The sequence below is a fragment of the Plectropomus leopardus genome, chromosome 9 (assembly GCF_008729295.1).
Source record: "Plectropomus leopardus isolate mb chromosome 9, YSFRI_Pleo_2.0, whole genome shotgun sequence".
Classification (NCBI taxonomy): Eukaryota; Metazoa; Chordata; class Actinopteri; order Perciformes; family Serranidae; genus Plectropomus; species Plectropomus leopardus.
The window spans coordinates 31,313,946-31,329,065 of NC_056471.1; the positions used below are offsets into that span (position 1 = coordinate 31,313,946).

The following is a 15,120-nucleotide window of genomic DNA, read 5'->3' on the forward strand; positions in this document are numbered from 1 at the left end:
AACAAACAAAGAAATGATCTGAGTGCTTGAAAAATTCTGTACCATATTTTTTTAATATTAATTATAATTTTGATAATTATAGATATAGTTTTCCTCGCTTTTTATTTTCATTTTGTCCTTTGACATTTTTCCCTAGCTTTTTAAAATAATTTTCTAAATACACAAATTTCTCACAATTTTTGGAACTTTTTTTTTTTTTTTCAATTTGCTTATTGACCTTACCTCCATGTTTCTGAAAGAAATCACACCAGTTTGCTCTGGGTTCAAAGATTTAAATACTTATGAAAGACGTCTGAAAGCTGCACAAGAAAAGTGAAGTTAGTTTCAAAGGGTTAAGCATTCATGCATGCGCGCATATGCAAGTCTTCCCTAATGATCAATTTAAAGAACTTTCATTCAAGAGAAACGGCATTTTGCTCCAAAGGATTCAGATAAAAAAGAAAACGTAGCGACACTTAAGGAGAATGCAAAGGAGCCTTTTTAGGAATCACAGATTCTAGAGATGTTTACTCCAAACTTCAGTGCTGCCATGAATAGGTTGCTAAATAGAAGCCTGTACTTCATTCCAGCTCTCTGTCGGAGCCAGATATGAGGCCAGCCAAGCCTTTGCCCACATCCTTACGCAGGAAACTTAAGTTGCGCTGACACCGAGCGTAAGGAACGCATTGGAGCCCTTTTTGAGAAAGCCACATGTGTGAGCCAGCGCGCAGGAGCCAAGAGTGCAAGCTGTTGGCCAGCTGACGGGCTGAATTCAGACATCATAATGATCCCATCCAAATTTAACAGTGCTACATGTGGGATTCATGTGTGAGGGTATTAAAATGCTGTTTCTACGCATCCGTTTCTCGCCATTTCCACCCTCCGAAAAAGAAAGGAAGAGTTTGCAGCAGGGTTGAAAGAAAATCAGTATATAAAACTTTGCTCTTTTGTCCATGTTTTTCACCACATTTGAAAGAAAAATGCTGCTTTTTGTGCTTTTGGGAAGTTTTATTAGAATGCTGACCTGATGTGGAAAATATTTCACAGGTATAAAAAACAAACCTTTCTTCATGAAGAAAAGTGCAACAATAGCTGTTTCAGAAGAGGTTTTTGAAAATAAGTGAGCCTCAAAATTAATACTAATGTGTTCCAGAGGCTCTTAAACCCACTGCAACGATATTTCTAGATACTTTTTGTAGTTTTGAACACTTTTAACCCTTTGTAACCTGGAGCAACGCTGCATCACTGTTCTCGTGCTGCCTTCAGATGCCTTTCATATGCATTTAAACCTTTTGAAATGCAATCAGCAACTTGCTTTGAAATGTCTCAAAAATTAAAAAAAAAAAAAAAAAAATAGCAAAAAGTGACAAGAAAATGGACCTTTTTAAAAAAGGGAGAGAATCATTTGATATTTATCCGATAAGTTGTGTTATACATTGTGGATGGTGAATGAATTTTATTAAAGGCCTTTTTGAAAAGACTTGGAAAAGTTGGAGTTTTGTAATATTTTTGTTATTATAATTGTATATTTAAAATTAGGTCATTGAACTGTATATATATATTATTAATATTTATTATTATTTTATTTTAGCATTTTTTTGAGATAATTTCCTGGGGGGGGGGCGGGGTTCTTTTTTTGTGCTAATTTCAGGTAAATTACTTGAAACCTTTGACTAATTTCATGATTATTTTTCAGTAATTTTAAAGTTGCTCATTGCCCTCTTTCCATTTTTTTGAAACAGTTTGCTCAGGTTTTAAAGGGTTAAAAGAGCTTTGCAGCGCAGCCGGTTGGACCCTCTTTACCTTTATGTTGGAGCTCTCAGTGACAACACGTAGCTTGTTTTTCAAGAGTCTGTGTTATGATTGGCCTGCCTGCTCGGTGCTGTTGCATACAGGAAGCTCGCTGTCCCCGTCGGCACTGTCTGCTTCGCACCTCTCGCTTCTCATAGGAACTGTGTGCTCCCAAAAACCACTCATCTGCTAAATGAGTTTCCTTCTGCTCCAGTCGGGTACACCGTGCTCCCTGGAACGCTGCTGTTTAATTGGTCGGCCCAACCCCCCCCCCCAAAAACAACCGGAGCTGTAAAGTAGTCGAAGTCTTGAGTGAAGGTCAAGAGATCAGCCACTGTGTGTGTGTGAGTGAGTGAGTGTGTGTGAGTGAGTGTGTGTTTAAGGTCTTAATTACTGATGTTAGTTTAGTAAAAAGACAGGAATCAGTACATTAACATGAGAGTGGAGTTATTTAGTGTGTGTGTGTGTGTGTGTGTGTGTGTGTGTGTGTGTGTGTGTGTGTTGGACTGCGGCCTGGATGGACCCCTGCTCGGCCTCTCCCACCTCCCTCGCTCTGCCTCTGAACCCTATCAGAAAATTAATTGGCAAACGGCGGGTGTTGGGTTCCGGACTGCGGCCCAGGTGGCTGATGGGATTGCCAGATCTGGAGCCACTGATTGATGACAGCAGGGTCCTTAGATGAGCGGAGACTCGCTCCGTCCTTTTTTTTTTTTTTTCTTTACTGGGTCTGGATTTGTGACCAGACCAGGTCTCTGGTAATGCAATGAGAGAGACTCGGGTCGAGAAGTCGGAGATTTTATCAGGCCACGGGAAAGAGATAAGAGCAAGTCATGAACTTGGCCGTACGATATTGACTCCGACGAAAGTTTTTGGCAAACTTGTGCCGTGTCTAGATTTGTTGGTGCATTAATGTTTATGCACAGAGTCTGTTAAACATGGAAGGTAAAGAAAATATTTAATATGTGACAGAAATGACAGTAGCTATACTAATTATTGTATTTATTTATTTTTTACATTGAAAGCTTCTGTTGGAGTTTTTGAGAAGCTTTAAATGTACAATGTCATTTTTTATTATCCCCCCTTCATCCTTTGAGTATAACCCCAATTTAAATAAAACCTTTCAATAAAAGAGTTTTTTTTTACAATCAACTTATTTAATAACTTATTTAATAATAAATTTAAACGTATTAACGTGACCTTGTCACAAAGCGTTGTACAACTGAAACTTTACAAATGTTTTGCTGAAAGAAGCAGAGAGACGGCGGTTCATTTTCACAGGAAACCTTCTCCATAAGGAGGCACTGGCATCAGAGAGGTAAAGATGCAAAGCAGCAACAGGGAGCTGAGAAAGTTTAACTTAATATCCTAAAAATAGCGTGCGTGTTCCCACAGAAATCTGCTAAATAGTTGGAGGGGATTGAATATGTAAGTTGCGTGCTCAGCAGATACATACCTGAAAGCTACAGATTAAATGAGAAGTGAGAGACGGAGTGTTAATGTTACCCGTCAGCATGACTGCATACGCTCAGTTTATGTAAAATATAGTTTGTGATGCGAGCGCCATTGTCCGCCGAGGCAGTAAATGTGTCGACATGCGGACACAGCGGCCACTTAATGCAACGCCTCTCTGTATAAGCCGCTCCATTGTCCGGCGGGATCAAAAAGCATCACACAAACATCAGACATAGCTGAAAGAGTCTCTTTTAGCTTCGCTCTTAACCAGCTGTAACCAGAGCTCCGTCTCACTGAATGGCAGTAGCTTTTTGATGTTGCTCTTTCTTTTTGGCAGAAGACACAGAGTGAGACAGTTGTCTGATCTCTTATTGTCCCCGGCACAAATATAAACGTCAGGCTCTGTCGTCGGCCTCATTCAGTCGTCATATCACATTCAGCCCTCTCCTATTCCAAAGCCTTCTCGCTATAGCCATCACATGTGTCGTGGCGCTTGTACATGTCCAAGGTAACAGGGGATCTATTAGCTGCATTTATAGAGGGACACTATAGTCCCCAAAAGTTCAAAGACTGAGAGCGAGTCTCGCCAGAACATTCAACTCTCGTTCTCTGTCTAGTCTGACCCGTCCTCTTTTTGAAAAGCCTAATGAACGATACTTTTTATTATAGATTATGTGATTACAAATGAGTAAACGTTATCTTTGACGGATTTCAAATTGAGTGGTTTCCTTTTGAAAACAGAAGAAGAAGAAGAAAATGAGTAATCTGATAAGAAGTCACCGAAATATTCCCTACATACTCAGGTCCCTAAACAGTCACTGACTTGCATAACTTTTGACTCTTGTGGAGTCAATGAGCGCATCAGTTTTATTCACGAGTGATGATGTTATCCCACATAGTAGCCATTTCACTACAGTGGGAACATTTTTTAAATCAACATCACTTAATAAAATGACCTGTAGTGACCTCTTGGACAGTCAGCCTTATGGGGCTTTATTGTGGCAAACTAAAGACCTGGAGCAGTCAGAGGATGTGTGGCTTTCACAGGTGTCTCTGAGTTTCCAGAACAGAAGAGCTCACGGTACAAAAAAAATCTTCTCTACACGTCAAAAGATTTTTTTATGTGGTACTCCTCAAGTTCCTGGTGTCTTCAGGTCGTATTTAAGGGTATTTTTGACCACTGGTGTTCCATCCATCCATCCATTTTCTTCCGCTTATCCGGGGTCGGGTCGCGGGGGCAGCAGCCTAAGCAGGGAAACCCAGACTTCCCTCTCCCCGGCCACTTCATCCAGCTCTTCCCGGGGGACCCCGAGGCGTTCCCAGGCCAGCTGAGAGACGTAGTCTCTCCAGCGTGTCCTGGGTCTTCCCCGGGGCCTCCTACCGGTGGGACATGCCCTGAACACCTCACCAGGGAGGCGTCCTGGAGGCATCCTAATTAGATGCCCGAGCCACCTCATCTGGCTCTTCTCAATGCGGAGGAGCAGCGGCTCTACTCCGAGCTCCTCCCGGATGACCGAGCTTCTCACCCTATCCCTAAGGGAGAGCCCAGCCACCCTACGGAGGAAACTCATTTCGGCCGCTTGTACCCGCGATCTAGTTCTTTCGGTCACTACCCAAAGCTCGTGACCATAGGTGAGGGTAGGAACGAAGATCGACTGTTTGACCAGTTCTCGAGTGGTAAAAAAAATGCTGAAGATTTGCATCAAATCTGTGAATGAAATGGTATCAACCCAAAAACTGCTAACATACTTGAGCATGGGAATGGCTCTAAACTAACAGTTTAAATAGGTGTCTAACCAAAATACAATGTTAATCACATATTTATGACTAGAAAAACTTGACAGTGCTGTCTACCCCTAAAGACCCTCTGTCCCCCTCTAAACAAACTGGATCTATGTTCGGGAGCGGCGCAGTGAAAGAGGGTAAAGAAAACAAAACTTTTAGGGCTATGACTTGATAAGATGGAGTTTTTTTTAATGATGTAAATAAAGTTTCTTCTCCTTTTCCCTCAGTTTTTTATTTTAGGGTTTGTGTTTCACCCCTGATGTCTTCAACAGTCTCTCGTTAACTTGTTTGTGTGGGTTGTTTTCTTACTAATTGAACACACTCATGAAGTTTGGAGTTTGTCTCACATTTGTGCAGGTCAGCTGGGTATAATCCCTTACATCCGTTTACTCCTTTTCCTCCTTCTGTTGATGTCCGTGTCTTGATTTGCGATCTATCGCGTCGCCTTTTTTTTAAAAACACAAGCCTTTCCTTTGTGGAGCGTCTCTGTGAAATGTCAGACACGTAGGTGGTTTGATCCTGAGACGTGACACGCTAACATGTGTGTTTAACTGATTTCCCACCAGATAGAGTTGCTTTGATACTTGTAATCACGATGCTCTTCCTCTTCCTGGACCGAGTTCAGCAAATTACATCAAACTCTCTGGGCCCTTTTTTTCACTCTGGACCCTGAGAGCGAGTTGGATCAATCTTCAAGAAAACGAAGCCAACAAATATTGACTTAAAATTTAGTTTGGTTTGTTTCCTGCGATGAGCTCAGTCTGTTTGAAACAATCAACATGTAAACAGAAAAGTTTGTGGTTTTTTTGGTTGTAAACATGCAGATTTAATTATGCAAATACATTTTGAGTTCAGGTTACATTTGCATTCTGTTACAAACTAAAATATTGCATTTTCTGTCTTTTCCTCAGGGTCCAAATGCTCTTGTGACCTACACCATCATCAGCGGGGCAGATGACAGCTTCAGGATCGACCCCGAGTCCGGTGATCTGATCGCCACCAAGAAGCTGGATCGGGAGCGCCGTTCGAAATATTCCCTCCTGGTGCGTGCTGATGACGGGAAACAGTCGTCTGACATGAGGCTGAACATCACCGTCAAAGACGTCAACGACCACACGCCCAAGTTCTCCCGTGCAACGTATTCGTTTGATATCCCCGAAGACATGGCGCCAGGTGAGATGTGAGGCTGCGTTCAGACTGAAGGCAAATCAGTCTGTTTCTGAAATAAGTTCTGTGTTTGCAAGTGATCATCAGATTTGTGTCCGGACATTGCAAACCTGTCTGCTGGGGTTGCTGAAGTAATGACGTAGGGGCCAGGAATTATGTAGCTGCACTTTTTTATTTTATTTTTTATTTCTTTATTTTATTTAGCCATTAGGGCCCACTTTTATATTACACATACTCATATCACTCTGTGCACACAATGCACTTTTTTAAAATCAAGCTTAAAGAAAAATCATACATTAATATTATTTTCTGCTATTATTGAGTTATTTTTTTCTCCACATGCCAAATATGGTTAAAACATGACGTTATTAGGGTGGAAAATTGCAAATTCCAAGGCAAAAGCTCAGAATCATACAATTTGTGTTTTTCATGCTTTGATAGCTGTTGGATCAAAAATTGCCGTTTGAATTGCTCATTTTTTGCACTTAACAGTATGAATATATCAGTTTTCTTAACTCAGTGTATTTTAGACTTATTGTCGGAGCTGAGCTGGAAATCCCAAGATTAAACAAAAAAACACAACCCTGTCAAATGTATGCCGTATGCATGAACACAGCCAAAATTATCAAAAAAATTAAGAATGAAGAGCACGAAAAATGCGCCAAACAGCCCCTAAGGGTTAAAAGGGACCATGTACAGTTTAAAAACATAAATGTTACCATTTGATGCACTGTACCAGATTATATCTTCGACCTAATTCACATCTGTGGTCCCTCAACAGAACAAAGTCACATCACAATAACATAATTACATAAACTTGTACAAGAAAAAAGGAAAAAAAAAACATAAGACAAACAACAGACACAATAGCTCATCATATTAAGGATTACAAAGAAGAAGACACAAGACAGACAATGCAATATAAATCAACACATAAAAGCACATCACACACAAAACACTCAAAGCGACACACAATAGTACATGACAAGTAAATGCTTGTCAAATTAAAAACAAGTTATTACGTCCAGATTTCAAGGTCAGAGAGTGCAGAGCTCAGCAGCTTTAAACGTTTTTTCAGTGTGGTGTTGAAAGTACTGATAGAGCTGCAGCTCCTCACATCGCACCTGTCATCACACTTGTGATGCAACTTTTCAGCACGGAGGCATGAAAAACGGAGGGTCATCGTTTCGCCCTCTAAACAATGTTATCATGTCATGTTGCAGAATTTCTGTCACTTTGGGTTTGTTGTTGGTGTCGTGTTGTATGTCATGTTGTGAGTGACGCTTTGAAATCACATTTTTTAGTGACCAGAGCATCCAAACTGAGGCGCATCTGTTAAAATCTAATGCTTTTCAAACCACCTCAGAATGTGGATCTGATTTGCAGAAATCACATTTTTTAAAATTTATTTTATTTATTTTTTTTTTTTTGCTGTCCAGACTTTTTAAAATCAGTCTGGATACCATCTGGATGTGCCAAAATTGGGTACGGGCTGGCAGTTTGAACAAGGCTTTATGATGTATTCACACTGAACAAAACGCTAATTTTTACCACATGGTACCCCTGCAATTTTGGCTGCTTGAGTTTTTTTGGATTTTTTTGCAACTGGCAAATTTTTACCCCTTAACAGCTGCTAACAATTCTGCTAACCAGCTGAAGAAGGCAGCTAACGTCTAACTTGGTCCTTAATAAAGTACAACTATTAGCTGGAATGAAGTGACGTGAACACGGTAAACACGGAGGCTTGGCGCTGTCAACCAAGACGAGAACTTTCTGTCACCGCGGTACGTTACTGCCTCGCTCCCTTTGCTGTTTACTCTGTACAACAAAAGGCCAGCTGAAATTACTCAGAGCATTTTGCTAAGACGCAACTCAACCGAAAAGCTCACTCAAGTAACAAATCCGTATTTTTAAAGAACTCTCCACGTAGCTCTCTGTCTTGGCTGACTTTTTTTTCCGAGCTCTGTTCTTTTTATTCCGTCTCTGTGCAGCTCTGACATGAAGTTGTCGAGCTGCGAGTGCTCACAGACGATGACGATGTCCTCCATTTCTGATTCTCGGTTATGTCAGGAGAATCTCAATTATGTCCCAGAACTGAAAGGCTTCCACGAAAAAAAGTCACACCTATTTTGTGCAAAAGCTGAAAAATCTAAACTTGTGAATACTCACATATTTTGCATGTTCAGGTCATTTGCATCGCCTGTTGCCAATTTGCATCTGTTCTTGTTTTTCCATCGACTTTGTATGTAACCTCTTCATGCATAACACTTGCTTCAGATTTGGTTTGAATGCAGCATTATTCAGTGAATCATCCGACTGCAAACTAAAACACACTGAAAATGTACAGAATATAGACATCACAGACTCAGACAGGCAATGTTATGTCTTCTGCAAAAGCCCTCAGACCAAACTTAGACAGCTCTGTTAAGGTCATCAAGAGCCTCAAATATTTAGGAGCAGCTTCTTTGAGCAGTTTATAAGAGCATTTTTTTATAAGAATACTCCTTCGTTTATAAGCACATTTTTATACGACTGCTGTAGCTCTTCCAAATCCTCCGTATCTCCCTTAAGGGGAAAATTAAGAGTTTAATAGGTCAAAGTGACAGTAACTGATATTTGATTTATAAGGAGATCTATCAGCGACCAGCAGGATTTACAATAATACTGACAACTGTCTGGCGTGGCTTCTTTATTTTTTGGAAATAAAATAAAGAATGTCAAGTGAGGATACAATTAAGATATGATTATGTGAAGTGCTGATAAAAACACTAAATTATTAGCTGTAATAGTATTATCTTCATCCTTGTATCGTCAGTTAAATACCAGTAATTGGATGAACTTTGGTTCCAAAACAGTGGAGGCCAAGTTAGTTTAAAAAACAGAGCTGGCGGCGTGATCGCTGAGTCACTGGTATCAATAAACAGCCCTAATAACCATCTGCAGATAAATTAAAGTTATTTTGTTCTAAAGTGCAGTAAAGTCTAACTTCCCGCCTCTGTGTCTCACTCTCTCAGGCTCCATCGTGGCGGCGATCCTGGCCAGCGACTCTGACTCAGGGGTGAACGGAGAGGTCACATACTCGCTGGAGGAGGACGACGAAGACGAGACGTTCCTCCTGAACCCAGTGACAGGAGTCTTCAATGTGACCCGTCTGCTGGACTACGAGACACAGCAGTACTACATTCTGACAGCGAAGGCCCGGGACGGCGGAGGGCAGGCCAGCACGGTCAGAGTGTATTTCAACGTCCTGGATGTGAACGACAACCCGCCCGTCTTTAACACCTCCATGTACAGCACGTCTGTCTCTGAGAGCCTGCCGCCTGGATCCAGTATCGTCACTGTTGGGGCCAGTGATGCTGATGATGGTACGTACATGTGGGAAGATACACAACGGCATGGAATCAAAGGGACGATAGATAACAGAGCCCAAACTATGTTACTCACAGTAACAGTACTGAGAGTACCATTTATCTGTGTGATAATGAGTAAAATTGACTATATTTGCTCTTGAAATAATAATATAACCCAAACAAATATTTTTGCAGCAGGATCCTCAAAGATGTTTAATATTTGGGAGGGTATATAAATTTTATTTTATTTTATTTTATTTTATTTTATTTTATTTTATTTTATTTTATTTATTTTTTGAGAAATGATAGTGCATGTTTTAACACAAAAATTAACTGAAAACTAAGAAAAGTTAAATAATAAAAACATATTTAAAAAACATGAATCATGAAATATATAAAAACTTATCAAAATAATGCAGCCTGTAAAACACATATAACTGCAGGTTGTTTTGGGGTTTTTTTTTCTTGTTTGTTTGTTTATTTGCTGCTCACACATATGCTGATACTGATATGTCAATATATGTAATAATTTCATATGTTAATCAGGCTCTTATAAATATATTGTCAACTTTATATATATATATATATATATATATATATATATATATATATATATATATATATATATATATATATATATATATATATATATATATATACACTCACTGACTCCGAAACTGACTAAATTTTCAGGACAAGCACGATTTTCAGCATGTGTTTTTGTTGGTTTTTTTGTAAAGGATAGACAGATATCCCAGAGATGTGTGTGTATTTTAAAGAAAGCCCGTTCTGTGAGAAAGTTTTAAGCAGTAATGTACTCTCATTCTGTATAAATCAAGTGTGAGTCGACCATCGCAGATTAATTTAATGTAAGCCTGTCATTTTGTTATGACTGTCGGTTACACAGAGGCTCTCCAACCTACATTTTATTTTTCATTTTTATTTTGCGTCGTGCATGAATGACTTGATGAAATACGTCTTCACCGTATGATTAAGTGGCCTGAGTTATTCCTGCGTTTCAGGTGGTGGCTTCCGTGTATGTGAAGTGCCGTGTGGTATTTGAACAGTCACCGCTACTCTCCTCCGCTGTAATTACCGCTTCACCCAGACCTAATGTGGTTATAGTGACCTACATTCCTGGGAAATACGCTGCCTAGTCTTTAACCAGAGTCTGGCTTCTCTCTCCACTGTCCACACAATCTGACCGCGTCGTCCTCTGCAGATATAGAGTTGCAGCTTTGCACTGTCAAAATAAAACGCCACCATTGTTAGCACTTCCTAAGCCCTGACCCCGACCCCCAGACTTTGTCTCTAGACGACGTAGTCTAAACTCGGATGGAAGTAGCACACTCTTTTGATAAGGGATTACTTGTGTACTGTAAATACACGCTGGAGTGTGGGAAGGTGCCGGCGCTTTCCACATGAATACCCCGTTGAGTTGAATTACAGACGCTCAATTTAAGCTCATTTTAACCCCCAGTTCCAGAGGAGAGCTGCGGATTAGGCCCTGATTTCGAGGAGAGATAGTTTACGGCATCCATCCACTCAGTCACACAGCAGTTATCTCATTTAAATAAATGTTTCAGTCGTGAGGGATTTTCCAAAACAGCACAGCCGCACTATCAGTTTAGGAAGTGGTTTGCAGTGGTGTTTCTCTTTTGATAGCAATCTGTCGTGCTGCATGAATGGATCGTCTACGCGGAGGACGAGAGTGGCGGCCAGAGCTCCAGCTGCTGCACATGCACAATTTGTGGAAGTGGATGCAGATAACACATATAAGTGCCTAATTCAGACACATAGAGAATATTTAACAATCACATCTGGAACAATGCATGCCTGTCAAAATATCAACATTCGACCTCTGCTGTTCTGTTTGTTATCTGGCTATTTTTTAATTCAGGGTCATACTAAATAGTTCCTTGTAGATTTATTTCTTTTTGGCACTGTGAGTGTCTTGAGACAAGGTTTGTAGTTAAAAATACACCAAGACAGATTGTAGGCCGAGAGTCTAAGAGATTTAACAAAAAAAATGCATCTCACTTAACCTTTTAAAGCATGAGCAAATTAGGCTGATTTTTTTTTTAAACATGGGGAGAAGGCAGTGAACATCTTAACAGACACTGACCAAGAAATCTAAAAGAAATTAGTAAGATATATATTAGTAGCAAATTAATTACATAACAAAGAAAATCAAAAAATAATTAAAAAAAAACAATCAAGAAAATGTGGAGAAAAAAAGTGCTGAAAATTGAAAAGGAAAAAACTTTTTTCAGTAACATAATTAAAAATATTTAATTATGATGATTTAAAAACTGTTTTCTCAACATTTTCATCTTTTTTTTTTTCAAAAAATATTTTTTAAATAATTCCCTTCCCATTTTTAAATTAATTTTTAGGTCATTTTCTTGTCACCTTTTACTAAATTCATGCGATTTGTAAGATATTTCTTGTTAAGTTGTTTCCCCCCATGTTTAAGAAGTCAAACCAATTTACTCAAGTTTCAAAGCTTGTAAAAGGCATCCAAAAAAAGAAAAGGACCTGATGTCGATCCATGTTTCAAAGGGTTAATTCTTGCTCCACTACATTCTTCCTCATTGTCAAAATTAGATTTTGGTACCAGGTTGTGTTAATTCTCCACTGGAGGAAAGTAACACGCTTTAACGTTGGGAGAAAAATACAAGTGTAATGAAATCACAGAGAGTAGACTTGCTGTCTGTGTGGTTGTTATTCCGTATAGTATTTTTACAGGTCCGAATCCGAGTACACATGAGCCCAAAGTCAAGTTTGTGAGATTAGTGTGAACACTGTGTACATATCCACGTCGTACTTGGAAGGTATAAAAACACAATGTGTTTAGTTTACCAGAGCAGCAAAGATCAGTCAATCAACACAAAAGAAATCAAATCAAATAACTGGTTTAGTCATTTCCTTGAGCAAAATGCCAGTTTTGATGGCTGGATCTTCTCAAACATGATGATTATATGCATTTTTTTGTCTTTTTTGTCATATTTGATAGTTGACTGAACATTTCTTCCTTTTGAAAATGCCAGTTTGAGTTGTGGGAAATTCTAACATGCATTTTTGACTATTTTTGATATTTTATAAACAATAAATAAGAAAATGATCGGCAGATTAGTCCATAGTGAAAATAATCATTAGCTGCAGACCAACAGTTTACTAAACTGAATTTTCGGATGCTAAAGATTAAAAGGTTTTAATTTCTTAATCTCAATAGCATTTGGAACTAACTACATGTGCAGTGACTCAGTGTAGCTTTTAAAATGTTGTGGCAAAATAAATCTAACTTCGAAATACTTCAATAATCCTAATTATTGTCTTCTTAATTGTCTCTTTTCATGTTTTTTCAGGCCCGAATGCTCAGCTCCTCTACAGGATTGCGTCTGGTGATCCTCAGGGCCACTTTGACATCAGCAAGGAAGGAGTCCTGCAAACGAAGAAGGCGTTGGACAGAGAAACCCAATCTTTCTACAATCTGGTGATCACAGTCAACGACCTGGCTCCTCCGCCCATGACCCGCTTCACCAGCACCGCCCAGGTGTCCATCATTCTTCTGGACGTCAACGACTGCCCGCCGACCTTCACCTCACAAAGGATGACCTACATCCAGGAGAACACGCCGGTGGACACGGTGGTGTTCACCGCCCACGCTACAGACGCTGACAGTGGACCCAACAGCTACATCGAGTACTCCCTCAAAGGACCTTTCGGTAACAAGTTCAGCATCGGGACAATCGATGGAGACGTCAGGTTGGTTGGAGAACTCGACCGCGAGGAGCTTTCAAACTACACCCTCACAGTCGTAGCTACGGATAAAGGCGAACCCCCTCTGTCTTCAACAATGGATGTTGCCATGATGATTCTGGATGTCAACGACAACACGCCGAGCTTCTCGCAGAACATCTACGACATCGAGATCGAGGAGAACACCTTGACAGGGACTGATGTTATCCAGGTGTTCGCCAGCGATGCGGACGAGGGCACCAACGGGCAGATCAGATTTTCTATCTCGGGAGGAAACACCAACTCTGATTTCAGGATTGATTCGGTTACGGGGGTGATTTCAGTAGCCAAGCAGCTGGACCGTGAAGAGCGGTCCTCCTACTCGCTGGTGGTCCAAGCCGCCGACCGAGGCAGCAGCCCCAGAGTGGACCGCGCGACGGTCAACATAGTTCTACTGGATGTCAACGACTGCTCACCTGTGTTTGAGCTCTCGCCGTACACCGTCAATGTTCAGGAGAACTTGGGGAACCTACCGAAAAGCATTCTGCAGGTCAGTGTGTTTTTTATCTTTTAGTCATTGACATTTTTTGCCAATTTTGTGGGACATTTTTTATCAAGTTGCTCATTATGATTTTGAAAGAAATCAGAGCATTTTCTCAGATTTCAGAGGATTAAATGCTCGTGAAAAGCGTCTGAATGAAAGAAAACTGTCAAAAATGTCTGTCCAGGTGTTAGAGGGTTAAACAGTCAGGATGTTATTAACATTCACAGACGGGACCCTCTGAGTGAAGAGAGGGCAGTGTTTTGACTGACAGTTCTAAGACTTTAAATTAGCTAATGCCTTAACCAAATTTGTAGTAATACTAATTTAATAAGTGCAGGTATGTGAGCAGTGCATTAAACCACTTAGCATGGTGGTCTTATTTAGCCATGACAAATACGTGACTAAAATGATACAGAAATGATATATGACTGCAATCTGCTCTGCACAATTAGGCCTTTTATAGGATTTCACCGAAATATGAAACTGGGCTAAATTGCATGACAAGGTAATTAACATCCCAAATTCCCTGATGACTAAATGAGCCATTTATAAGCAAAAAAATGGAGGACTGATTCCATTTTCTTTCGCCTGTGTAACCTTCGAGGAAATGAGGGTACAGTTATGTGGTGGGACAGGGTCCAGACGTTTTCTTGCCCGCACATCTGTGTGCTAACTTTGCTGTCTGCAGCATGCACGGCAGGGAGGGGTGAGGAGCCCACAATGCATTTAGGCACACCAGTGAAAAGTGGTAGTTTAATGCCGCAGCACGAGGGGGAAAAGTCAGACAGGCTAATAGTTTCATACTCACTGTTTTTTTTGTGGATTCTCTGGGAAAGTCTGATTAGGCAAAGTGAATAAGTAATGATCTTCCTTCCCTCAACAATTACCTTCATGGTGCCGCCCAGCACCGTGATGATAATTAACCCTCTGCTGCCTCAGTGGAAAGACTCAGGATGGTGGTTACACTGGGTTACTTGCAGCTATATTTGGTTATATGGATTGAGCAACATGTTTTTTCTAAGAAAGTTCCACTAAATAACATCCAGGGAGCAAAACAACAGTAAAACTGTTAATGTGGAAGAATTTGTTAGTTTGGGGAACATTGCACTCCAGCCTTTCCTCTGATGTTTCTACATTTCTTTCCAGGGATAAGTTATCAACTAATCCACTGAAATGTCAAGTTTATTTATGTAGCCCAAAAGCACAAATTTGTGTTGCCCTGTGGTGCTATTTATCAGCATGGATTGTTTTGGTTTACGTTGCCGAGTGTTGGAGATATCGGCCGTAGAGATGTCTATCTTCTTTCCAGTA

At 40.2% G+C, this 15,120-nt stretch overlaps 1 protein-coding gene across 1 annotated transcript in view; it reads left to right on the forward strand.

Annotated features, from left to right (window-relative positions):
- Nucleotides 1-15,120, forward strand: part of LOC121947726 (protocadherin Fat 4) — a 147,236-nt gene that overhangs the window by 77,657 nt on the left and 54,459 nt on the right. Inside the window, exons 3-5 of the mRNA XM_042492815.1 lie at nt 5,919-6,180; nt 9,189-9,539; nt 12,893-13,815. Coding sequence (XP_042348749.1) covers nt 5,919-6,180; nt 9,189-9,539; nt 12,893-13,815 — 1,536 coding nt within the window. The remainder of the gene's footprint in view (nt 1-5,918; nt 6,181-9,188; nt 9,540-12,892; nt 13,816-15,120) is intronic.